We start from the raw sequence: 27,449 nt of genomic DNA on the forward strand, positions 1-27,449 counted from the left end.
TCATTACACACACCTGCGACCAATCATTAGGCACACCTGGACTTCATCCCTACCCTGATGACTTCCCCTTTATCTAGCACTGTAGTATTTATCATCCGGCAGTATTGGTTCTGTTATCATGTCCAGACGCTTCTCCTGTTTTTTATTTGCGTTATGTTCATTAACCATTAAACTCACCAACGGCACCTAATTCCTGACTCCCTGAGTCTCCTTTACAGTGTGTTTGTGTGAGACAATTATAATTTAACAGCAGTGCTCCAAAGGCTACTTTCTGCACAAATACTAATAATAAATAGATAAATAGTTATGGGTCCTCTTAGGTGATCAAGATCACATACATGCTTCAGAAACCTCTTTCTCATCCCAATGTGAGATTTGATCTCTCTTCTCCTCTGGAACACTCTGAGACGCTAAACCTGCTCTGAGAGGAGCCCGCTCCCAGCACCTTACCTCCTACCATAAGACGATCTGCCAGCCTACTCCTCCAATCATCAGAGGCGACCTGAAGGGCATCGACAAGGAGCAGCTCAGAAGACTTCTGAAAACAAAGAATAGGCCCAAGCTCCTGTCTGAGGCATTCTGCCACAACGTGACCTAAAACTGTAAAAGTTATGTTTCAGACAGAGGGTTCGTCATGATACTCCTGGGTGTGGAGGAGAGAGACTTCCCCATCGCCTACTCCATTGTGGTCCATGAGAAGATTGAGATGTTTGAGCGACTCCTGCGTGCTGTGTGTATATTCATGCGTGTAGACCAGAAATCCTCAGATTAATTCAGGACTGCAGTAGAGGCTGTTGTGTCTTGTTTTACCAATGTGTTTGTGGCAAGTAAGACAGAGAGTGTAGTTTACGCATCGTGATCTCGAGTGCAGGCAGATCTAAACTGTATGAGGGACCTGTTGAAGTCACCTGTCCAGTAGGCGCCGCTCCCAGCTCCCAACAAAGACGATTATGGCAATACTGCTTAAGACCTCTGGTATCTGGTAGTGAAACCATGCTCTGATGTGCTACAATGGATTTACTGACAAGACTTTGTCATGAGCGTATGAAGGACCCTTTATAATACCTTAAGAATAAAATATGTTTTGTCAACTGATATGAAATGGTGCATTTAGTAAGGATCATTATGATATGATTATATGACATTATAAGGGGGTCTTGAAAATGCATTATAACAGCATCATGCAGGCCTTCGTAACACAGGTAACACACAGAGACAAAGCTCAACATAAGGCATGTCATAAACTCTTAAGATACGTTCTTGTTGATAATCTTTTATTTACAATTCATAGAGAAGACTTGAAGCTCATTGTACTGTTTCAGAAATGCTGCTCTGCTTCTGAAACAGCACGCTGAGTTGAACATACATAACCTGCAAGGTCCACACATGTCATTTAATGTCCCCACAAGCCATTCAAGGTCCCTACAAGTCTTCCAGGTCAGATAGAGTTGTTGCGAAAGCTGGCCATTCCATGGGGCAGCAACTAACTTTCAGAGCCCACCCCTCACTGTTGGCTGCTCAGAATATCTGTGATAATGGTTCAACACAAAAGTCTTACATCCATTCAAGCGGTGTCAACATTATCTCATCCAGTTTACACTGTTTTCACATTTCAATGTAGAATTGTGCACCATTTGTGTTGGGCGAGAAAAATGACGTTCCTCAACTATGTAAGCAACAAACCCTGTAGTCCTTTGCCTATCATTGTCAGCATTCTTCTCACAGTCTGGCAAATTATTAGTGATTATGCCTCATCTGTTTGGGAAGGGACTGGTTAATGGGTTTGCTAAAAACTTTGTACAATTTGATTGCCACAACTGAAATTACCAATCGAATCCATTGGATCTCATAGACTGTGGATTACAGTTTTTTTCAATCACTTTGGTGCAATTTTCACAAGTATGTGGTACACAACTCCAAACACAAAAATCTAAACAGATAATGAAAATGGCTCATGTTTCAAAACTTCCAGCATAAATTGATGTCAAATTGATACATTTGGGTAAAAATGTAGACATTTACAGTGTTCAACAGTTATAAAACTATATATGTTAACTAGGCAGTACATAATTGTGGTTCAGTCATTTTGAGCAGTTTGATTAAGTGATAGTTTATAGTATTGTTAACAAATAACAAGAAACTAATATCAAAAGTAAAGTGAATATTGCATTTTGAAAAGCAGATATATATATATTGAATATTTATCTAAATTGAAAAGGTGATATGGTGCAGTGAACAAGTGACGTTGTGAATTTGTTTGTTGTACTCAGTCAATTAAAAATGTGCTTAAAGTTTTGAAACATGAGCGATTGTGATGATCTGTTTTGATTTTTGTGCTAGTTGCGAAAATTTACCACATACTAATGAAAATTGCGCCAAAGTGATTGAAAAAAACAACAATTGAAAGTGGTAGTTCAAATGACTATATGGTGAGCCTATCATTATCTGATGTATTGGTGACAAAAAAAATGTGCTTGTGGTATTTGAGGAAAACTTTGATTTTGCATTAATGACTCAGGGGTGAAAGATGTGTGAAACCCCGATGAATGCACAGTCAAAAGTTCTGAACATAAGATAGGGGGCATTACACATGTTATCAGTTTAGAGTTTTGTACTTAAGAGTTTTGAAAATATACCACTTACATCTGAAAAAAAGGGTTCTTGCTTTCAAAGTGATACTAGTATTTTTATACAATGTCCATTTGATTCAATCTTACCAAACCACCAATAAGAAGTATGCCTTTTTCATATATATGGTAATATATACACACATGTTTTATGTGTGTGTGGTATGCCTGTGTGGGTATTTACGTTGTTTCATGTTATTCACTCTCATGTTGTTCTCCATGTCTTGGAGAGAGAGAGAGAGACAGCGAGAGAGAGAGAACTAACAATTTGTGTGTGTACTTGTGTACGGGTGTGTAGGTCCATATGTATGTGTGAGTTTGCCTGTGTGCACATACAAACACACATAAATAACACATCATAACACCTGCACCTTGCATAACACCTCGATAAAGGATGATGAGAGTCCACAAAAGAGCAACAAGATTCCCACATCTCACTGAAACACTATGTTGTCATCTCTGGTTTCATAAAAATAAAGCATCTCCTCTTATATTGGTTTTCAGTCAGCAACAAAATGTCCACACCAACAATTCATCCCCCCCCGAATCTACAGGGGCCACTCAATTCTCTCACACTGCTCATACCGCTCATACTGAGGACTCCCGTGCGGTTTTGGAGTGCAGGGCCTTGGTTTGGCTGAGGAAGGGGTAGGTGGTGCTGAGGCAGCCTGATGCCACGGTCAGTCCCAGGCTGACCCAGGCGCAGAAGATGGACCAGCCGTAGCCATGGTCCACGTCGCCGGGCAGTCCGTAGATGAAGGGTGGGTTCCGGGAGAGGTCATAGGAGACGCTGGCGGCGTAGGTGCACAAGGAGATGGTGCAGAAGATCCCTGGAGGGGACAAATTGTAACTTCCAAGATTTTTATTAAAGAGACAATGCAGGATTAAAATAACAAATGACAGGTTAGACAGTTGAAGTAAGATCATGAGGCATTTCTAAGTTATATTCTTCAATGGCTATACATATTATTAATTTAAAAAATTAATGAGTATAACATAAATAAATAAAAAACACAAGTTGAAAGGAAATCTAAAACACAACTGAAATAAAAAATTATCCGCCCTATTGTAATGTTATAAATATGTTATAGGAATGTTTGCATACAACCATAGAAGTAGTCTCCTGTTTGTAGCGATGAGCTATTATGAATGCTTGTGGCATGTTTTATTATGCATATTAACACCTGTCTGTAAGGTATTATGAATGCCTCTGTATCCATTAGGCATTTACAAATTCTGCTAAAAAAAGAGCCTTTACTGTATGTGTTAGATGAACACTTTGGAGGAAGATTTGGACGAGAGAGAGAGTGTAATAACGGAGCTGTGAGTCAGGAAGCAGGTGCAGGTGAAAAGTTTAATAAAACGACAAAATCAGAAACGAGACAATTCCATCGGGCTATACGCTGGTACATAAGAATAATACCAACTGGTGAGAAAACATAAGAGAGTGACATATAAAGGGGAAGAAATTATGAAGGTAATGAAGCCCAGGTGTGAATCATAATGATTAACAGGTGCGCGTAATGATGAGTGCTAGGTGTGCGTAATGATGAATCCCAGGACCTGTGGTTAGTATTCTGGCGATGTCGTACGCCGGAGGGGAGGAGCAGGAGAAGATGTGACAGAGAGAGAGAGAGATAAAGGGGGAGAAAACTAGAGATATAGAGATAGGTTGCAGTAAAAGAGGCAGAGAGAGACAAAAGTTGAAAGCTGCCATCACAAATAAACCAACAATGAAAGGGAAAGAGAACCACACACTCTCTATATCTCTCTCGGTCTGTCTGTCTCTCTCACACACACACACACACACACACACACACACACACACACACACACACACACACACACACACACACACACACACACACACACACACACACACACACACACACACACACACACACACACACACACACACACACACACACACACGATAGGTAGGTCGTTGGCAATGAAAGCCCTAACACACACACAGGAGAGGTAGGATGTTGGTAGTTGGCAGGCGTTGTACCTGCCATGAGGAAGAGCAGGCCGGAGACATGCTGGGTGAGGCTCTCCTCCCAGAAGAAGCCCACTGTGGCCACAATGCTGCCACACAGCAAAACGGCAGCCGCCATCCCCAGGAACCCCGCCGTGATTCGCCGCAGATCTGAGACACACACACATATAAACATAGCACGCACACGCACGCACACACACACACACACACACACACACACACACACGCACACACACACGCACAAGCACACAAGCACACAAAGATACAGACACCAGCATACACAAAAGCGTACATATAAGCACACATGCACACACACACACAGACAAACACAAAGCGTACACACACACACACACACAAGAGCACAAACACGAGTGAAAACATTAGCACACATGCACACACCAACATTTCCATGACAACCGCCCCCTGGTAAACCCGCTCGTGCTGCCCGTCAACAGTCTCCAAACAAACACGGGAAAAAACACAAGTTTTTGTTAGGTAATACTTTTCTTTTGGTCTCCCCTGTCCTACATTTGTTACAACCCTGTCATAAGAATGACATGACGCCTGTCATAACATAAAATGGCCAGCCACGACTGTTAAAAATAGGTGAATTTGAATGATTTCCTTAATGCATCATGACAGCATTGTGCCTTGTTTTCAGTAAACGTTATGGCAAGCATTATGTCACTCAACACACAACAGTTTTATAGTGGGATATGTTGATGGTAATATTCAATTCCTGCAACTTATGATATACTGCAACAACATTATGACACATTGATCATAAATCACATATCCGATACTTTCCCCAAAAATGTTTAGGCCTACTCTGCATCTCATACATTTGTCAGATCGAGTTGCAGTATCCTAACACAGGATCAAACTCGAGCAGGAAAAACAATGTCAGCGTCCCAAATAACACCGTATGCCCTTAATAGGGAACAACTGTGCACTCAAAAGTAGTGCACTTAATAGGGAATAGGGTGCCATTTGGGATGCTGCCACTGTCTAAAGATGGCATGCAGACAAAGAAAACCAATCGTATTTTGACTTTGATGAATGTTCTTCCTCAGACTAGTTGTGCAGTAATAATAGACTGTGTGGCGTTAATATGTTTTTCTTGTATAAGCTGACATTTACTTCCTCCCCGTGAACATTTTCCATAACCATGTAGTAATCCACTCGTCAGGGGTTGGACATTGGAGTAGGAATACTAGCTTCGAAAGGTTAACTTAACATATTCACCATGTGGGTACAGTAGTAGCCTTATTACAGATCATGGATGTCTGATGAGATCACTAGGGTTGTCTGAAGGTTCTAAAGGTTCCACAGCATGAAGCCAAATTAATATGGAGCACTGGTATTTGGACTTCCACTGTTATTTCATTATCAAACCTAGACACAACAGACATAACCTTTAGTCTACAGTACTGTATGAAGCATTGAAAAACATTTAAAAAACACACATACAAAACATGTAAATATTTATACAAAAAAAACACACAATACAAGGGATGAGAAGAGCAAGAACAGTACAAATATTCCCCAATAAATAATGGAAATAATATGGGTAGGGATACAATGCTATTGTTTGAGCAAAGATGGTGGTAGAATTGTCCCCGTAAGATGAAATTTAGGATCGCTACGTTTTTGCACCAACAACTACCTGGAAAAGCTGATCTTAAAGGACCATAACACTACTCATGACAGACGTCAGACTATCCCGCCGCAGACACCAACATAGAGCAGTTGTGGGGCACCTGGAATCAAACTTCTCACATCACACCAAGGCCATCTATCCATTGTTCAAAATACTTTTTGCTCAGACCCAGCCGGAAATGAGCTAGCATTTTCTACCTCTGGTCCGTTAGGGGAAATGGGGGAAATGAATGGGAAAGGAGTGGGATTTTAGGATAAACACTGGAAATAAGATCTGAAGTTAACACAAGCTTAGGTGATCTTATGTGTTTTGTTCTATGAGATAATATCAGTAAGACTGCGTGACCTTTATGAATTATAAAGTATTTATGTGCTTTGTGTGCTTATTTTGATTACATAAATGCTTAAAAATTAGCTGAGGAAGATTATCTCATAGAACGAAATGCATAAGATCTCATAAGCCTGTGGCCTTATACCACAGAATTTTTTTTTTTTACATTTATCCAACCCCCCCTCCAAAAAAAACATACATTTCCCCATAGGCTTTGGCCAACGATCCATGGTGCAGTTAGCCTCCTTTAGTTCCTACATAAAGACACGATTACTATTTCTCTCTATAAAAAACTGCTAGCCATGCAAGAGGTTTTATTGCAGGTGGTTGTGGGACGTTCAGTCTGCAATACTTACGTAAGAGATGCCATTCATCTTGCTGAATGGTTCTCGTCAGGTTGAGCGGGATGTTTCGAAGCCGAATGGGCTGAGAGAAATGGTACTTGACAGTTGTGCATCGGTCCGCAATACCTGTGGAGAGAATGGGTTACTAAAAAGCTCTACGTTTTAACATTAGAACGCATTATTTTAGTTTCGTAAAATCTTTGCCCAACTTGCATATCTTTACTTGTGGTTACCATAATTACATTTAAAAAGGGATTACACTGGATTTTTACCTACAGCCTACTCCACATATTTCAATTGAAAGAAAGTTTGAGAAAAATGTCTAAATTAATTCAAAATAAGATGTCTTGATTGCATGTGTCTTCACACCTCAGAGTTAATACTCGGTGGAAGCACCTGTGGCAGCCATTACAGCTGTGAATAATATTCTACCAGCTTTGCACAACTCTTAGGACAACATACAGTACCAGTCAAAAGTGAGGACACACCTACTCATTCAAGGGTTTTTCTTTATTTTATTTGTTTTTACTATTTTCTACATTGTAGAATAATAGTGAAGACATCAAAAATATGAAATAACACATATGGAATCATGTAGTAACCAAAAAATATATTTTATATTCTTCAAAGTAGCCACCCTTTGCCTTGATAACAGCTTTGCACACTCTTGGCATTCTCTCAACCAGCTTCATGAGGTAGTCACCTGGAATGCATTTCAATTCAACAAACAGTGAACAGTATTCATGCATAAAAAACGAATAAAATAATTGCAAGTTTGAATTCTGTAAAGTTAGTGTGGGAGAGGTGGAAAAAATATTGTTATTGATCAATAATGACAAACCTCCCGACATTGACAACTTAGATGGAAAGCTACTGAGGATGGTAGCTGACTCTAAAACCACTCCTATCTGTCATATCTTTAGTCTGAGCCTAGAGGAAAGTCTTTGCCCTCAGGCCTGGAGGGAAGCCAAAGTTATTCTGCTACCCAATAGTGGTAAAGTGGCCTTTACTGGTTCTAACAGCAGACCTATAAGTTTGCTGCCGGCTCTTAGCAAACTGTTGGAAAAAATTGTGTTTGACCAAATATTTCTCTGTAAACAAATTAACAACATACTTTCAGCATGCTTATAGAGATGGGCACTCAACATGTACTGACTGCACTGACACAAATGACTGATGATTGGTTGAAAAAAATTGATAGTAAGAAGATAGTGGGAGCTGTACTGTTAGTTTCAGTGCAGCCTTTGATATTATTGACCATAACCTGTTGTTGAAAAAAACCTATGTGTTATGGATTTTCAACCTCTGCCATATCGTGGATTCAGAGCTCTCTATCTAATAGAACTCAAAGGGTTTTCTTTAATGGAAGTTCCTCTAATGCCAAACATGTAAAGTGTGGTGTACTGCAGGGCAGCTCTCTAGGCTCTCTACTCTTTTCTATTTTTACCAATGACCTGCCACTGGCATTAAACACAGCATATGTGTCCATGTATGCTGATGATTCAACCACAGATAATAAAGTCACTGAAACCCTTAACAAAGAGTTGCAGTCTGTTTTGGAATGGGTGGCCAGTAATAAACTGGTCCAGAACATCTCTAAAACTAAGAGCATCATTCCCTAGGTTCTAGACCTCTGACCGCTGAATCTGGTAATGAATGGTGTGGCTGTTGAACAATTTGAGGATACTAAATTACTTGGCGTTACCTTAGATTGTAAACTGTCATAGTCAAAACATAAAGATTTAATGGTTGTAAAGATGGAGAGAGGTCTGTCCGTAATAAAGGGATGCTCTGCTTTTTTGACACCACACTCCAAAAAGCAAGTTCTGCAGGCTCTAGTTTTGTCTAATCATAATTATTGTCCATTTGTGTGCTGCAAGGAAAGACATAGTTAAGCTGCAGCTGGCCCAGAACAGAGAGGCATGTCTTGCTCTTCATTGTAATCAAAGGGCTGATATAATACTATGCATACCAGTCTCTCTTGGCTAAGAGTTGAGAAGAGAATGACTGCATCACTTCATCTTTTTATAAGAAACATTAATGTATTGAAAATCCCAAATTGTTTGCATAGTCAACTTACACACAGCTCTGACACACACACTTACCCCACCAAACATACCACCAGGGGTCTTTCACAGTCCCCAAATCCAGAACAAATTCAAGAAAGCGTACAGTATTATATAGAGCCATTATTGCATGGAACTCCGTTCCATCTATTGATGCTCAAATAAACAGCAAACCTGATTTAAAAAAACAGATAAAGCCACACCTCACAGCACAATCCCTCTCCTCTATTTGACCTAGATAGTTTGTGTGTATGCATTAATATGTAGGCTACGTGTGCGTTGTTTTAAATGTATGTAGTTCTGTCCTTGAGCTGTTCTTGTCTGTTAATGTTCTGTATTATGCCATGTTAAATGTTTTGTGTGGACTTCAGGAAGAGTAGCTGCTGCTTTTGCAACAGCTAATAGGGATCCTAATAAAATACCAAATTGGTGTGCCTTGTTAAAAGTTAATTTGTGGAATTTCTTTCCTTCTTAATGCGTTTACGCCAATCAGTTGTGTTGCGACAAGGTAGGGGTGGTATACAGAAGATAGCCCTATTTGGTAAAAGACCAAGTCCATATTATGGCAAGAACAGCTCAAATAAGCAAGGAGAAACCACAGTCCATCATTACTTTAAGACATGAAGTGCAGCCGCAAAAACCATCAAGGTCTATGATGAAACTGGCTCTCATGAGGACCGCCACAGGACTGGAAGACCCAGAGTTACCTCTGCTGCTGAGGATAAGTTCATTAGAGTTAACTGCACTTCAGATTGCAGTCCAAATAAATACTTCACGGGGTTCAAGTAACAGACACATCTCAACGTCAACTGTTCAGAGGAGACTGCATGAATCAGGCCTTCATGATTGAATTGCTGCAAAGAAACCACTACTAAAGGACACCAATAATAAGAAGAGACTTGCTTGGGCCAAGAAACATGAGAAATGGACATTAGACTGGTGGAAATCTGTCCTTTGGTCTGACGAGTCCAAATTTGAGATTTTTGGTTCCAACCGCTGTGTCTTTGTGAGATTTAGAGTAGATGAATGGATGATCTCCACATGTGTTGTTCCCACCGTGAAGCACGGAGGAGGAGGTGTGATGGTGCTTTGCTGGTGACACTGTTAGTGATTTATTTAGAATTCAAGGCACACTTAACCAGCATGGAGACCACATCATTCTGCAGTGATACACCATCTCCTCTCGCTTGCGCTTAGTGGGACTATCATTTGTTTTTCAACAGAACAATGACCCAAAACACACCTCCAGGCTGCCAACAAGTGCTCAGCATATGTGGGAATTCCTTCAATTTTGTTGGAAAACCATTCCTCATGAAGCTGGTTGAGAGAATGCCAAGAGTGTGCAAAAGCTGTTATCAAGGAAATGGGAGTTCTACTTTCTACTTTGAAGAATGTCCATTTAAAATATATTTTGATTTGTTTAACACTTTTTTGGTTTAACACTTTTTTTTTACATGATTCCATATGTGTTATTTCATTGTTTTTATGTCTTCACTATCATTCTACAATGTAGAAAATAGTAAAAATAAAGAAAAACCCTTGAATGAATAGGTGTGTTCAAACTTTTGACTGGTACTGTATATGGCATAATGCCTTATTATAATGGTTTATAATCATGTACTGTATAAAAGTTGAATTTAACGTTGAATTTCATAACAGCTTTATGTCACTGATGGTTAACAAAAGCCTTTGTGTCATAAACCAGGCATTTTTATGTGTCGGGTCACATTGTAAAGGGCCATTGCAATACTCAAAATATTTTTTTACCCTCATTAACTGCCTCAAACTGTGACATTTGAGAGAGCTCTTGTATTTCCATGCAATGGCTCACTTGGTTTGAAAAGGGTAAACACTTTAACATTTACTTGGCTTTGAAGCAACCTATGACTTGGGTTGTCCAGTTTCCCTTACACGAATGGTAGGCCTAGGTCTTCTGTAGAGTTTAATTGGTATAGTAATCAACTATATGCAGGACAAATTAATTTAACTTGGCCTGTGCTGTTGCTTACTTTGTTCTTTTTCCAAACTGGACCGATTTAGACAGGTTCACATAGTGAGTGCTCAGTAAACACTTTATAAGGTACCCTTTCACATTTGTTTATGATGCATTTACAAATGATTAAATAACTGTTATAAGCCATTTAGAAAAATGAACTTTATAAAGGCAACCTATAAAGTGTTACCAAGTTACCTTTGCTGCTGTTACGGTGTCTCTGTATGTGAGCTACTGTAAAATGTTGTCTCTTTCTTGTACGAGAGTACAGTAGACGCCCCATGAGTCCTACGTTGCCGGTGAGAACGTCTGTCCTTATTTCAAGCTGAGCTCCCACAACTTGAATCTATCTAGACAGTTTACCATCGAATGAAGCCCTGATGCTCTTTAAAACACTTTTTTTATTCAAAATCTTAACACACATTCAAAAGCTCTATCATAGGTCTTGTGGTCCACATCTACATAATGCATGGGAACCGCTACCATTTCATACTTGGTAGAAATTATGAAACATCATCATGTGCATATTTGAGCAGGCACTTTGAAGCTGACACATGTGTTTGATCTCTCACTGTGAACGTGAGGCGTGTGAGGCTGCGAGCCGAGCATCTGCATCTCACGCTCAGAGACTCGGGAGGTTGTTTGTTTATTTACAGTAACCAACCACCGTGCCTTTGCATAGATATGAGTAGCTCTGCTCGCAATCCCTGACTGTGTCCCAAATGGCACCCTATTCCCTATACACTCTTAGAAAAAAGTATTATTCGATTGTCCCCATAGGAGCACCCTTTTTGGTTCCAGTAGATAGTGATAGTGCTGACGTCATCCACGTATTCCTATGGAAAACTCCCGATTGGCACATGAAGCCAGAAGTATGTTAATTTTAAGCATGCCCTATTGCTAAATGGGGCTGAATGGCACTAAGGATCATAGTGAAAGTGGCTGTCACGAGCAAAGGATCATGGTCGATGTAATCGTTTTCATCCTGCCTGAGAGAGTCAACTGGGAGCATCCTCATATCCCATGATTGGTCTGTGTCAGCACGTGGTCCTGTGTAGTTGTAACGGTTTTTGTCATCTGAGGAAGAGGAATCGGACCAAAGCGCAGCGCGGTAAGTGTTCATGCTTTTTAATGAAACTGAACACTATAGTAAAAATAACAAAGAGAATAACCGAAACAGAAACAGTCCTGTAAAGGTGCAAAACACTAAACAGAAATAAACTACCCACAAAAACCATGTGGAAAAAGGCTACCTAAGTATGGTTCCCAATCAGAGACAATGGTAGACAGTTGTCCCTGATTGAGAACCATACCCGGCCAAAACAAAGAAATACAAAAAACATAGAAAAAAGAACATAGAATGCCCACCCAAATCACACCCTGACCAAACCAAAATAGAGACATAAAAAGCTCTAAGGTCAGGGCGTGACAGTAGTAGTCAGACTGGATGACTATTTAATTAAATATCTCAATTCGTAACAAACTTCACGCTCCAGACAGGACACTGGGAGCCTGGGTAAAACCCTTTTTGGTTCCAGGTAGAACCCTTTTGGGTTCCAGGTAGAACCCTTTTGGGTTTTATGTAGAACCCTCTGTGGAAATGGTTTTTAAGGGAACCCAAAAAGGTTCTACCTGGAACCAAAAAGGGTTCTTCAAAGGTTTCTCCTATGGGGACAGCCGAAGAACCCTTTTAGGTTCTAGATCGCACTTTTTTTCTAAGAGTGTATAGTGCACTACTTTTGACTATTGCTCTATGAGCCCTGGTCAAAATAAGTGCACTACATGAAATAAGGTGCCATTTGAGATGCAGCCACTGAGTAAATAAGATGCTCATTGAGGCATTATGCTGCTATTTAGGTCCAAGAAGGTCTAAGAGGCAACTCCTTTGGTATGAGGTTGAGTAGCCTTAGTCTACACACTTAGAAAAATAGGTGCTAAGTAGAACCATACAGGGTTATTTGGTTTGTCCCCCTGGGGAACCCTTTTTGATGCTGAATAGAACCCTTTGCAGAGAGTTCTATTTAGAACCCTAAATGTAGGGTTCTTCATAGAACCCCCTGTATATGGTTCTACCAAGAACTCTTTGTGAAAGGTTTTGCCTAGAGCCCTCTATGAAGGGTTCTACCAAGAACCATTTTATCATCTAAAGGTTCTTCCTAGAACCATCTATAAATGGTTCTACTGAGAACCCTTTTATCTTCTGAGGGTTCTTCCTAGAACCCTATATGAACGGTTCCACTAGGCTTATTAGCTTTTAAAATCAAATTATTTACGGCAATATTGTGTGTAATATGTGTAATTCCTATTGGAATCCAGACAGAGATAGACAGAGATAGGATATCCAAAAAGTGGAATTGTTAATCATCTGCAACTTGCTTACAGAATGACTGCCAGGGTAGGAAAGATTGAATGCTGAGACAACTTCAATCATCTAAATTGAAACAACAATCTCAGTAATAGGTGAAATAAATCCCATTACTAAGAGATTGGATTAGTTTAGAAAATGGTATGTTATTTATCTCTGTGTAACATAATATTTATCAAGCGATCAATGTACATGCAAAAACACAGATATTACGGTAAAACAAGCAATTCTGAAAATCTCCCTGCAATAGAGCATGCTGCGAAATATTATATGCAATGTACAGTGCATTTGGAAAGTATTCAGAACCCTTCCCTTTTTCCACATTTTGATATGTTACAGCCGTATTCTAAAATGGATTGCATTAATTGTTTTCCTCATCAATCTACACACAATACCCCATAACGACAAAGCAAAAACAGGATTTTTTGCAAAATAAATAAATTATTCCGACTGTTTGCTATGAGACTCAAAATTTAGCTCAGGTGCATCCTGTTTCCATTGATAATCCTTGAGATGTTTCTACAACTTGATTAGAGTCCACCTGTGGTAAATTCAATTCATTGGACATGATTTGGAAAAGCACACACCTGTCTATATAAGGTCCCACAGTTGACAGTGCGTGTCAGAACAAAAACAAGCCATGAGGTCAAAGGAATTGTTCGTAGATGTCCGAGACTGGATTGTGTCGAGGCATAGATCTGGGAAAGGGTACCAAAAAACTTCTGCAGCATTGAACGTTCCCAAGAACCTACTGGCCTCTATCATTCCTAAATGTACATTTGGAACCACCAAGACTCTTCCTAGAGCTGGCTGCCCGGCCAAACTGAGCAATCGGGGAGAAGGGCCTTGGTCAGGGAGGTGACCAAGAACCCGATGGTCACTCTGACACAGCTCCAGAGTTCCTCTGTGGAGATGGGAGAACCTTCCAGAAGGACAACCATCTCTGCAGCACTCCACCAATCAGGCCTTTATGGTAGAGTGGCCAGACAGAAGCCACTCTTCAGTAAAAGGCACAAGATAGCCTGCCTGGAGCTTGCCAAAAAGGCACCTAAAGGACTCTCAGACCATGAGAAACAAGATTCTCTGGTCTGATGAAACCAAGATTGAACTCTTTGGCCTGAATGCCAAGCGTCACATCTGGAGGAAACCTGGCACCCTCTCTACAGTGAAGCATGATGGTGGCAGCATCACGCTGTGGGGATGTTTTTCAGTGGCAGGAACTGGGAGACTAGTCAGGATCGAGGGAAAGATTAACGAAGCAAAGTACAGAGAGATCCTTGATGAAAACCTGCTCCAGAGCGCTCAGGACCTCAGACTGGGGTGAATGTTCACCTTCCAACAGGACAACGACCCTAAGCACACATTCAAGACAACGCATGAGTGGCTTAGGAACAAGCCTCTGAATGTCCTTGAGTGGCCCAGCCAGGGCCTGGACTTGAACCCGATAAAACATCTCTGGAGTAGAGGTTGACCGATTATGATTTTTCAATGCGGATACTGATACCGATTAATCTGCCGATTTTTTTATATATATTTTTGTAATAATGACAATTACAACAATACTGAATGAACAATGAACACTTTTATTTTAACTTAATATAATACATCAATAAAACAATTTAGTCTCAAATAAATAATGAAACATGTTCAATTTTGTTTAAATAATGCAAAAACAAAGTGTTGGAAGAAAGTAAAAGTGCAATATTTGCCATGTAAAAAAGCTAACGTTTAAGTTCCTTGCTCAGAACATGAGAACATATGAAAGCTGGTGATTCCTTTTAGTATGAGTCTTCAATATTCCCAGGTAATAAGTTTTAGGTTGTAGTGATTATAGGACCATTTCTCGCTATACCATTTGTATTTCATATACAGTGCCTTGCGAAAGTATTTGGCCCCCTTGAACTTTGCGACCTTTTGCCACATTTCAGGCTTCAAACATAAAGATATAAAACTGTATTTTTTTGTGAAGAATCAACAACAAGCGGGACACAATCATGAATTGGAACGACATTTATTGGATATTTCAAACTTTTTTAACAAATCAAAAACTGAAAAATTGGGCGTGCAAAATTATTCAGCCCCTTTACTTTCAGTGCAGCAAACTCTCTCCGGAAGTTCAGTGAGGATCTCTGAATGATCCAATGTTGACCTAAATGACTAATGATGATAAATACAATCCACCTGTGTGTAATCAAGTCTCTGTATAAATGCACCTGCACTGTGATAGTCTCAGAGGTCCGTTAAAAGCGCAGAGAGCATCATGAAGAACAAGGAACACACCAGGCAGGTCCGAGATACTGTTGTGAAGAAGTTTAAAGCCGGATTTGGATACAAAAAGATTTCCCAAGCTTTAAACATCCCAAGGAGCACTGTGCAAGCGATAATATTGAAATGGAAGGAGTATCAGACCACTGCAAATCTACCAAGACCTGGCCGTACCTCTAAACTTTCAGCTCATACAAGGAGAAGACTGATCAGAGATGCAGCCAAGAGGCCCATGATCACTCTGGATGAACTGCAGAGATCTACAGCTGAGGTGGGAGACTCTGTCCATAGGACAACAATCAGTCGTATATTGCACAAATCTGGCCTTTATGGAAGAGTGGCAAGAAGAAAGCCATTTCTTAAAGATATCCATAAAAAGTGTCGTTTAAAGTTTGCCACAAGCCACCTGGGAGACACACCAAACATGTGGAAGAAGGTGCTCTGGTCAGATGAAACCAAAATTGAACTTTTTGGCAACAAAGCAAAACGTTATGTTTGGCGTAAAAGCAACACAGCTGAACACACCATCCCCACTGTCAAACATGGTGGTGGCAGCATCATGGTTTGGGCCTGCTTTTCTTCAGCAGGGACAGGGAAGATGGTTAAAATTGATGGGAAGATGGATGGAGCCAAATACAGGACCATTCTGGAAGAAAACCTGATGGAGTCTGCAAAAGACCTGAGACTGGGACAGAGATTGGTCTTCCAACAAGACAATGATCCAAAACATAAAGCAAAATCTACAATGGAATGGTTCAAAAATAAACATATCCAGGTGTTAGAATGGCCAAGTCAAAGTCCAGACCTGAATCCAATCGAGAATCTGTGGAAAGAACTGAAAACTGCTGTTCACAAATGCTCTCCATCCAACCTCACTGAGCTCGAGCTGTTTTGCAAGGAGGAATGGGAAAAAAATTCAGTCTCTCGATGTGCAAAACTGATAGAGACATACCCCAAGCGACTTACAGCTGTAATCGCAGCAAAAGGTGGCGCTACAAAGTATTAACTTAAGGGGACTGAATAATTTTGCATGCCCAATTTTTCAGTTTTTGATTTGTTAAAAAAGTTTGAAATATCCAATAAATGTCGTTCCACTTCATGATTGTGTCCCGCTTGTTGTTGATTCTTCACAAAAAAATACAGTTTTATATCTTTATGTTTGAAGCCTGAAATGTGGCAAAAGGTCGCAAAGTTCAAGGGGGCCGAATACTTTCGCAAGGCACTGTACCTATGACTATTGGATGTTCTAATATGTACTTTAGTATTGCCAGCCTAATCTCGGGAGTCGATAGGCTTTGAAGCCATAAACAGCTTGAAGCATTGCGAAAAGCTGCTGGCAAACTCAGGAAAGTGCTGTTTGAATGAATGCTTATGAGCCTGCTGCTGCCTACCGCAGCTCAGTCACACTGCTCTATCAAATCATAGACTTAATTATGATATAATAACACACAGAAATACGAGCCTTAGGTCATAAATATGGTCAAATCCGGAAACTATCATTTCGAAAACAAAATGTTTATTCTTTCAGTGAAATACGGAACCGTTCCGTATTTTATCTAACGGGTGGCATCCATAAGCCATAATATTGCTGTTACATTGCACAACCTTCAATGTTATGTCATAATTATGTAAAATTCTGGAAAATTACAACGCAAGAGAAGTGACACAATTTCCCTAGGTAATATTGCCTGCTAACATTATTTTCTTTTAACTAAATATGCAGGTTTAAAAATATATACTTCTGTGTATTTATTTTAAGAAAGGCATTGATGTTTATGGTTAGGTACATTTGTGCAACGATTGTGCTTTTTTCGCAATGCGCTTTTGTTAAATCATCTCCCGTTTGGCTAAGTTGGCTGTCTTTGTTAGGAAGAAATGGTCTTCACACAGTTCGCAACGAGCCAGGCGGCCCAAACTGCTGTATGTACCCTGACTCTGTTGCACAGAACGCAAGAAAAGTGAGACAATTTCCCTAGTTAAAAGAAATTCATGTTAGCAGGCAATATTAACTAAATATGCAGGTTTAAAAATATATAATTGTGTATTGATTTTAAGAAAGGCATTGATGTTTATGGTTAGGTACACATTGGGTGCAATGACAGTGCTTTTTTCGCAAATGCGCTTGTTAAATCACCTGTTTGGCGAAGTAGGCTGTGATTCAATGATAAATTAACAGGCACCGCATCGATTATATGCAACGCAGGACAAGCTAGATAAACTAGCAATATCATCAACCATGTGTAGTTAATAACTAGTGATTATGTTAAGATTGATTGTTTTTTATAAGATAAGTTTAATGCTAGCTAGCACCTTACCTTGGCTCCTTGCAGCACTCGCATAACAGGTAGTCAGCCTGCCACGCAGTCTCCTCGTGGAGTGCAATGTAATCGGCCATAATCGGTGTCCAAAAATGCTGATTACCGATTGTAATGAAAACCTGAAATCGGCCCTAATTAATCAGCCTGAAAATAGCTGTGCAGCGATGCTCCCCATCCAACCAGACAGAGATTGAGAGGATCTTCAGAGAAGAATGGGAGAAACTCCCCAAATACAGGTGTGCCAAGCTTGTAGTGTCATATCCAAGAGTCCAAGAGACTCAAGGCTGTAATAGCTGCCAAAGGGTGCTTCAACAAAATACAGAGTAAAGGGTGTGAATACTTATGTAAATGTGATATTTTTTTTATACATTTGCAAAAATGTTTAAAAACCTGCTTTGCTTTGTCATTATGGGGTATTGTGTATAGATTGATGAGGGAAAAAACTATTTCATCAAATTTAGAATAAGGCTGTAACGTAAAATATGGAAAAAGTCAAGGGCTCTGAATACTTTCCTAACGCACTGTATATGTGGTTCTATGTCGAACCCTTCTTGCCTTCCAAAGAATCATCAAAGAACCCTTTCTTCCAAAAACGGATGTTTTTAGGATGTTAATAGTTCTAGGTAGAACCCTTCGCCTTACAAAGAACCCTTCTTCTGATCAAAACGGTTCTTGGTATAACCCTATCCTTCCGCAAAGAACACTTTTGGAACCCTTTTTTCTAAGAGTGTATATGGGCACAATCCTTCACAGGTATCAAATTAAATCAACATTGACAGAAATGAAAGGGTAGGTGTTGAAGCTTGAGATCCTTCACATGACACCTTATCTGTTTTAAATGCAAGGTGGCAAGTGGGTTTCGGTGACATTTAGCCCCTGGCTTAATCAGGGTGACATTAATCTTGATGGACTGGACACCGTGGGGAACCGATCAACCTTTTGAGTTTCAACCTTAAAAAGACTTTGTAGGGACTTGAACTTCAGCACATTGGGCATGAATTCACCGTATCAGTTTTAGAAAAGGTTTATTCTGGCGTTTCCCTGAAGGAGAAGTCTTTATGGTTGTAGGTAGAACACTTTCAATCAAATTAACCTTTCAGATCCCTTTTTTTCCATAGAGATTATTCTTAAGAACCCTGTAGGGTTCCATGTTGAACACATCCCCGTAGAATAAAAAATGGCTTCAAAGGGGTTTCCTTGTGGGTAAAAAAAGGTGCTATCTGTCCCTTCCTGGTAGAACCCTTTTGCTTCCAAGTAAAACCATTTTGGAATCAAAAAGGGTTCTCCTTTGGGTGCAGCCAAAGAACCCTTTTGGGTTCTGTCGTCAATCAACATTTTTGGCTTTTGTAGCCCTATCGATGGCTCTATTGACGATTTAACTGGGATAACAACATAAACAAACATTTCCCAGGCCAGTCTACAACGATTACCACTGTGGGAAAATGAGAGGGAAATAAATGTAAAAATGTTCCTCATAAATTAGCCTACTAATAACCTAAATCATTAGGCTATAATTTCTCAGCACCCTCATCATGATTCGACAATTATAGAAATAAATATAGCCTACTAAAGCAAGCCTTGGCAATGAGTTTGAAATGGCAATTCATGTTCCTGGAAATTAGTTTGGGCGTGTATAATCATGAGCCCTTGTGCATATGAGCCCTCATAAACCTTGTTTTGACGCAATGCACGTATGCAGAATCATCACCACAGATGGAGCTACCTCGATTAAAGGAATGCAAAACAGTCCTTGCCTAATAGTCACGGATCATTGACAGCAAATTTCACAACTGTTTTTCTTTTCTCACACTTTTTAGTGTGCACATTAAAACTTACCCTTTGATATGAGTTTATCGATATCTCGGTCCATGCCTTGAAAGTAGCATTTTCTCCACAGTCCAGAATATGTGGAGAACAACGGACGCCCACATTCCGTCTCAAGAATCCCCATCCCCAGTATCGCCCTCCAGTTCTCAAGCAATTCCTCCTCTCTACTCCCGACGTGAATCGGCTTCATTAGCGCCACGTTCCGTTTGGAGTTACCGCTGTCCACAAGAGGCAAGTGGTATATTGGCATCTCCCTGTTTTTCTGGTCGTTAGAATCCGACCCATACTCGTCGCAGTTCTCCTTATGCCTTCTGGTGTCTGTCTCGTACCAATGGTCGGTGAAGATAGCGGTGACCAGCAAGAGTAAAGAGACAACGCTCATGGACAAGCTCAGAGCCGTTGCAAGAGCTTGTTTCTCCATGGTTTGAACATCAGCGCTCGGCGCTATGCGCACAGTTTAGACGTGTTGACAGTCGGACGCCCTTCTTCCAGCACCTGCTATTCCAGTTACTAAGCATTTTTACGCATCCTCTGACCTGCGAGCACGGTCCACAGTCGAGAGCGCATTGGCATTGGCTGCTTCCCATTCGCGGGTTGCTGATACGGAAGATACAGCAACACAGGTGGATCGGTACGGTGTCCGCAAGCGTGCTGGGTGTGGGCTAAACTCCGCACTTGCCTCTGTGGTCGAGATTACTAGTGTTTACCTGCATAAACCACACCACCCCTCTCGCTCTTTCCCTCTCCTCAGCACCTGGACTTGAAGTCGTGTCCTCTAAAACTAAAGGTTCCTCCTATTCACATGGAGAGGGAATGACCATCTCCTGGAAGCGACACACAGCTTGTGTGAGGGAATGTCAAGGTTGTCCTACTCTTTCAAAGTCAGCCATAAAGATGGGTGTGTCTTTAAGATAAAATAATGGTTTCGTATGACTCCAAGGCTCCAAATGTAACTTAACCCTTGCATCCTTATTTTGATGAAACATCAACACTCCCAATACAACAAGTAACAAGTTACAGTTTGACAATTTTAATGTGTAAAACTTAAATTACTCTCTCTCTCTCAGATGCACACACATACATGACACACGCGAAACAGGCCAAAACATTTGTCTATGTACCTACCCCTGAATGAAATGAATACTAAATAGAAACCTTGAATCTCCTTTCGAGTGCGGACCAGCTACACAATGTTGGAAGATGCACCTGTTTATGAACGCAATGGTCACACAAACTTTCAAGGAATGATATGAGCCACTACTGCAGTACTCTCTCTCTCTATATATCTTACACACACACACACATATGCACTACCAAACAATTGACTCCTATTCAAAATGATATTTTCACTAACCCTTAACCTAACCTTAATCCTAACCCTAACCTTAACCCAAACCCCTAATCCTAAACCAGACCCTAACTCCTAACCCTTAGTCTACCCCCTAACCCTAATTGTAACCCTAAACCTAACCCCTAAGCCTAAAATAAGATTTTTCTTTTTGGGAAAGACTGTCGAAAAGTCCCCAATTTTTCTTGTTTTACTATACTTGTGAGGATTTCTGGTCCCCACAAGGACACACACAAACAATGGACATATCAAAGTGAACTAATGAACGGAGTTCATGAACTGTATGTAAAGCTTTCAGGGGACATATACAAAATGTCAGGATTTTCATCAATCCCCTATCTGTCCCCAAACAAATGAAATATACATTTCAGCATCATGCTATTGCAATTCTATTCGGTGTCAACAGAATTGAGCTCATAGTGATGAAATAATTGCCATCAAACGAGCATTGGTGAAATGGATTTGTGGGTGTTTACTTGGCTTGTTTGATCTGCGCCTTTGCCTGCTCTAATAATGGCCCATTAAAATGGAGCCTGGATGTGTGCCTGGCATGACAAAAATTACATAAATAAACATGTAAATGGGGATGACAAGGATTGCAATCTGTACTGGTGGAGTGGACATGAGAAAACATTGAGCAATTAAATTGGTACATTTGCTAGGTTAACCAAACTGGTGCAAATTACAAATCAAATTACATTTTATTTGTTACATGCATTGAATATAACCTTAGTGAAATGCTTATTTACAAGCCCTTAACCAACAATGCAGTATTCAGAAAAAGAATTGTGTCACGCCCTGACCTTAGAGATCCTTTAAATTCTCAATTTGGTAGGTCGGGGTGTGACTATGTTTATATTTCTTTGTTGGCCGAGTATGGTTTCCAATCAGAGGCAGCTGTCTATCGTTATCTCTGATTGGGGATCATACTTAGGCAGCCCTTTTTCCCACCTTCTGTTGTGGGATCTTGTCTTTGTATGTTGCACTCCTAACTTTACGTTCGTTGAGTTGTTTATTGTTTTTGGTGGAACATTTAAAATGAAAGAAAATGTACGCCTACCACGCTGCACCTTGGTCTCATTCCGACGACAGCCGTAACAAATTGTTTAAAAAGTATTTACTAAATAAACAGAATTTTTTTGAAAAATGTAAAAGAAGAAAATAGAAAAATATCAAACAATTAAATAGCAACAATAGAATAACAGTAACGAGGCTATTTACAGGGGGTACCGGTACAGAGTCAATGTGCGGGGGCACAGGTTAGTTGAGATAATTGAGGTAATATGTACATGTAGGTAGAAGTAAAGTGACTATGCATAGATAATAAAAAGAGAGTAGCAGCAGCGTAGAAATGGGGGAGTCAATGCAAATAGTCCGGGTAGCCATTTCATGAGCTGTTCAGGAGTCTTATGGCTTGACTTGGCACTCTGGTCATTTTTAGGGCCTTTGTCTGACACCGCATCGTACAGAGGTCCTGGATGGCAGGAAGCTTGGCCCCAGTGATGTACTGGGCCGTACCAACTACCCTCTGTAGTGCCTTGCGGTCGAAGGCTGACAATTGCCATACCAGACGGTGATGCTCTCGATAGTGCAGCTGCAGAACTTTTTGAGGATTTGAGGACCCCATGCCAAATATTTTCAGTCTCCTGAGGGGGAATAGGCGTTGTCGTGCCCTCTTCACGACTGTCTTGGTGTGTTTTAACCATGATAGTTTGTTAGTGATGTGAACACCAAGGAACTTGAAGCTCTCAACCTGCTCCACCACAGACCCGTCGATGAGAATGGAGGCGTGCTCGTCCCTCCTTTTCCTGTAGTCCACAATCATTTCCTTTGTCTTGATCACGTTGAGGGAGAGGTTGTTGTCCTGGCACCACACTGCCAGTTCTCTGACCTCCTCCCTATAGGGCTGTCTCATCGTTGTCGGTGATCAGGCCTACCACTGTTATGCTGTTGGCAAACTTAATGATGGTGTTGGAATCGTGCTTGGCCATGCAGTCATGGGTGAACAGGGAGTAGGAGGGGACTGAGCATGCACCAATGAAGGGCCCCCGTATTGAGGATCAGCGTGTCAGATGTGTTGTTACCTACCCTTACCACCTGGGAGTGGCCTGTCAGGAAGTCCAGGATCCAGTTGCAGAATGTTTAGTGTTTAGTCCCAGAGTCCTTAGCTTAGTGATGAGCTTTGAGGGCACTATGGTGTTGAACGCTGAGCAGTAGTCAATGAATAGTATTCTCTCATAGGTGTTCCTTTTGTCCAGGTGTGAATAGGCAGTGTGGAGCGCAATAAAGATTGTGTCATCTGTGGATCTGTTGGGGCGGTATGCAAATTGGAGTGGGTCTGGGGTTTCTGGGATAATGGTGTTAATGTGAGCCATGGCCAGCCATTCAAAGCACGTCATGGCTACAGACATGAGTGCTACGGGTCAGTAGTCATTTAGGCAGGTTACCTTAGCGTTCTTAGGCACCGGGACCATGGTGGTCTGCTTGAAACATGTTGGTTGCAAAGTGTATACTAGGAGTCAGGAAGCAAGTACAGGGAGTGAATATTTAATAATTAAATGAAAATGGAACAATACAAGAAACACGAGTAGCGTACAGACATGAAACACAAACAGAGTCAATAACGCCTAGGGAAAGAACCAAAGGGAGTGATAGATATAGGGAAGGTAATCAGGAAGGTGATGGAGTCCCGGTGAGTCTGATGAGGCGCTGGTGCGCGTAATGGTGGTGACAGATGTGCGTAATAATAAGGAGACCTCGAGCGCCGGAGAGGGTTTATACGTGACATTGGTATTACAGACTTGGTCAAAGACATGTTGAAAATGTCAGTGAAGACACTTGCCAGTTGGTCAGCGCATGCTCGGAGTACACATCCTGGTAATCCATTTGGCCCTGCGTCCTTGTGAATGTTGACTTGTTTAAAGGTCTTACTCACATCGGCTACGGAGAGTGCGATCACACAGTCGTCCGGTACATCTGGTGCTCTCATGCATGCTTCAGTGTTGCCCAACAGTAAATGAAGTAATTTGATCAAAAATAACACTGCAGGGCATTGGAAAAGGTTACTTTCACATTGTGTGGGTGATTGCCTTCGTTTAATATATATTTTTGTGCTCTGCATTTCTATTTTCCGATTAATGTAGGCCTAGGGAGTAGGGACAGATCCATCTAGTGACACCTGTTTTTCTCTGGAGGATATTACACAAAGGCAGGACATAAAGGGAAATTAAGAATAACAGTGATTTGTGATATGGTCAAATGTGATAACGCATTGGCTTTGTATTAGTCATTTTTCGATCATTCAGTAATAAGGACTTTTTATTGCAAACTTTCCACATGCACAAATTCTTAGTAATTCTGACTCACAAGGCAATATAATATAATAAATTAACACAATATGATTGTTTGTATGGTTATTATTTTGTGTGCTTTCCAGTTTTAATGACAAGTAAAACATTCTATCAATATTGTTGCCTAATGCAGCATATTATCTATTATACCATAATTATGGATTGATATAATCAAACTCATAACATTGTTTTTCCAAGTTTATGATCTTCATTTTCCTAATTCTCAAATTCGATGCTATTCTGCTCTATTGCACCTCTGGATATTTGTGAGAATGAGAAGAAATAATCCAGCTGTAATTAAGTAGAGAATAAGTAGGGTATTCATGATCCCCTTGTCGAAGACATTTCTGGAGGCTACACAAAACCAAACCAGTCACCCCTAAAGTCTGATTTCAGATCAGATCTCTGTCCAGGGGAGACCCCAGCCAGCCCATTCCTTGCGTTCCCTTCTTGGACAAGCCTGGCTGCGGCGCACGCGCAGTGTGCAGAGAAGGCCATGTTGAAGTTAGGCTGGGATTTTTTTTTCTGACGACGTGTTTTTAAATATTGTATGTTTTTCGTCATTTGTGGTGTCAATGTCCCAACAAACATAAGGACTGGATAACTAAACCGGGGACTTAAAATGGCTTCCACTTTCGACCTTTCCAGGCGAAATCCGCAAGAGGATTTCGAGCTAATTACAGAGAATTGGGAGCGGGACCTACGGAGATGTATACAAGGTAACATGGGATTTTAGTTAGACATCGTCTTTTTTGATAAACCATTGATATGCTACCAATAAAGACATTGTTATTAGTAACCTGACTACAGTTTAGGAACTTGGAGTAGCCTTCAGGAGTTTAGCCAGTCGGGCAATAACTTGGCAACAATGGTTGTTGAACTAGTAACGTTATATCCAGGCTGTTAGCATGTTTACCAACTCGCTACAGATGTGTTCCAATTCACAAAGCCCAACGTAAGGAATTCTACCGGTTCTTGTGATAAACGCATACTTATCCCTGTGAAATTCCACGAACGATACTGTTACAATGTTTGTCATCGCTATCCCTAGCACAATAATGGACTAAAGGAGTCTAACATTACTCCTTAGAGTCAAAGGACCTTCCTTACATGTTCTGTTTCTTCTTCTATGGTATATTGGCGATCGTACAATGTAGTGTGCTTTCTGCCACCAACTGTACGGGATGGAATCAGGACCCACCCCCCCAAAAAATAAATAAACGAAACTAAATCAAACAACTTTTCTGATAAAAAAATCTAACAGATCTGATCACTACACGGCTCAAGGCGAAAGAGGGTAGGTGGGTCTTCTGGAGCCAGAACCTCTTACAAGTCCCCAAAACAGTTTTGCTGCAGCCACAATTAATGTCCAGTTTCTTAGACTTCTTTGAGACTTGTGCTGTAAACTTTATAACTGTGGCAATGAACGCCATAAAATTCACCTTTTTAACACACGGTATCTTTTGACTGGCAGCAAATATTTACTACAGGCTGTGGTCGGTCCACTACCATGTCTTCGCTAGCATCACTTGTTTTCTCTTCTTTTAATCTCCTCCGCATGGGATATTTGATTGACCGCTCTAACCTTTGCTACCTCAATCACCTTGATTTGGGAACTCGGGATCATGATCACCACCACAATTGCAACACCACTGTCCTTCTACACACTGTAGAAGTATACACACAGTATACTCTGTCTGTCTGCACCTCACTTGAACATGGCCAAATCCTTTACAATTCTTACAGTGCAATGGTTTGCGGACGAAAACTCTTACAGCGTATCTTACATATACAAGCTTCACATGTAGATATTTGCTCTTTATCAAAAAACAACAGGACCGACAGACTTTCTTATTTTTTCCATTCACCCAATGGGTCAGACGCCGGGCACCAACCACACCAGGATTTCTCTTCAGGTATTCAACCTGAACATACGTCGTCACCCCTGAGATGATTCCTTTGACGGGTTCTCTACTCAGAAGTTCAAAACATCTCTTATTCATAAAAAAAATAAGACCACTCCTGACAAACTCAACTTTTTCTTGTGCATACCTCACCATTTTCAACACCTCAAACGGGTCTCCCACATATGCATCCTTACTCAACAAACGCGTACCAACAACAAGTAATTCGTTATCATTCATATACGTATCTTCCACTCCAATTTTAGACAATTTCCTTTTTGTTCCAGTTTTTGATACTACTGTTGTCCATTCAGAACATTCATCTTCACCAACTTTTCTCATTGCGATGCTTGATTCAACCTCAGCAACCACTTCTGCCATCTTTCCCTCCTCCGCCTCCCCTTCCACATGTTCTGTTTGACCCCAATATAGTTCTAGAATGTTGCTGTAGATTACTGACAATTTAAGATAAAGCTAACATTTCAAACAAACAGACATGACTCAAAAACAAAGAACAAATTACAATTACAAGTCATTAATTATATATATTTTATTTATATTACACACAAAAGTATGTGGACACCCATTCAAATGAGTGGATTTGGCTTGTTCAGCCACACCCGTTGCTGACCGGTGTATCAAATCGAGCACACAGCCATACAATCTCCATAAACAAACATTGGAAGTAGAATGGCCTTACATCGTCATAGGATGCCACCTTTCCAAAAGTCAGTTAGTCAAATTTATGCCCTACTAGAGCTGCCCCGATCAACTGTAAGCTCCTGTAATTGTGATGTGGAAACGTCTAGGAGCAACAATGGCTCAGCTGCGAAATGTGTTATACGGAATGATGAATCACGCTTCAAAACCATGTTTTTCATGGTTTTGGCTAGGCCTCTTAGTTCCAGTGAAAGTACATTTTAACGCTACAGCATACAATGGCATTCTAGATTATTCTCTGCTTCCAACTATGTGGCAGTAGTTTGTGGAAGGCCCTTTCCTGTTTCAGCATGGAAATGCCCCCGTGCACAAAGTGAGGTCCATACAGAAATG

At 40.7% G+C, this 27,449-nt stretch overlaps 1 protein-coding gene and 1 pseudogene across 1 annotated transcript; one reads left to right on the forward strand and one right to left on the reverse strand.

Annotated features, from left to right (window-relative positions):
• Positions 1 to 1,228: 1,228 nt before the first annotated feature.
• LOC110486078 (transmembrane protein 178A) lies at positions 1,229 to 20,658 on the reverse strand. The gene is made up of 4 exons (XM_021557417.2): positions 19,804 to 20,658; positions 6,973 to 7,086; positions 4,639 to 4,776; positions 1,229 to 3,457 (listed from the first exon to the last, which is right to left on the reverse strand). The coding sequence occupies exons 1-4, from the start codon at positions 20,213 to 20,215 to the stop codon at positions 3,216 to 3,218; spliced, it is 906 nt and encodes a 301-aa protein (XP_021413092.1). The 5' UTR covers positions 20,216 to 20,658; the 3' UTR covers positions 1,229 to 3,215.
• Positions 20,659 to 25,114: 4,456 nt separating this feature from the next.
• The window catches only part of LOC110485133, a 99,924-nt pseudogene continuing 97,589 nt past the window's right edge, over positions 25,115 to 27,449 (forward strand).

Source organism: Oncorhynchus mykiss, chromosome 13 (genome assembly GCF_013265735.2).
Source record: "Oncorhynchus mykiss isolate Arlee chromosome 13, USDA_OmykA_1.1, whole genome shotgun sequence".
In the NCBI taxonomy this organism is placed as follows: Eukaryota; Metazoa; Chordata; class Actinopteri; order Salmoniformes; family Salmonidae; genus Oncorhynchus; species Oncorhynchus mykiss.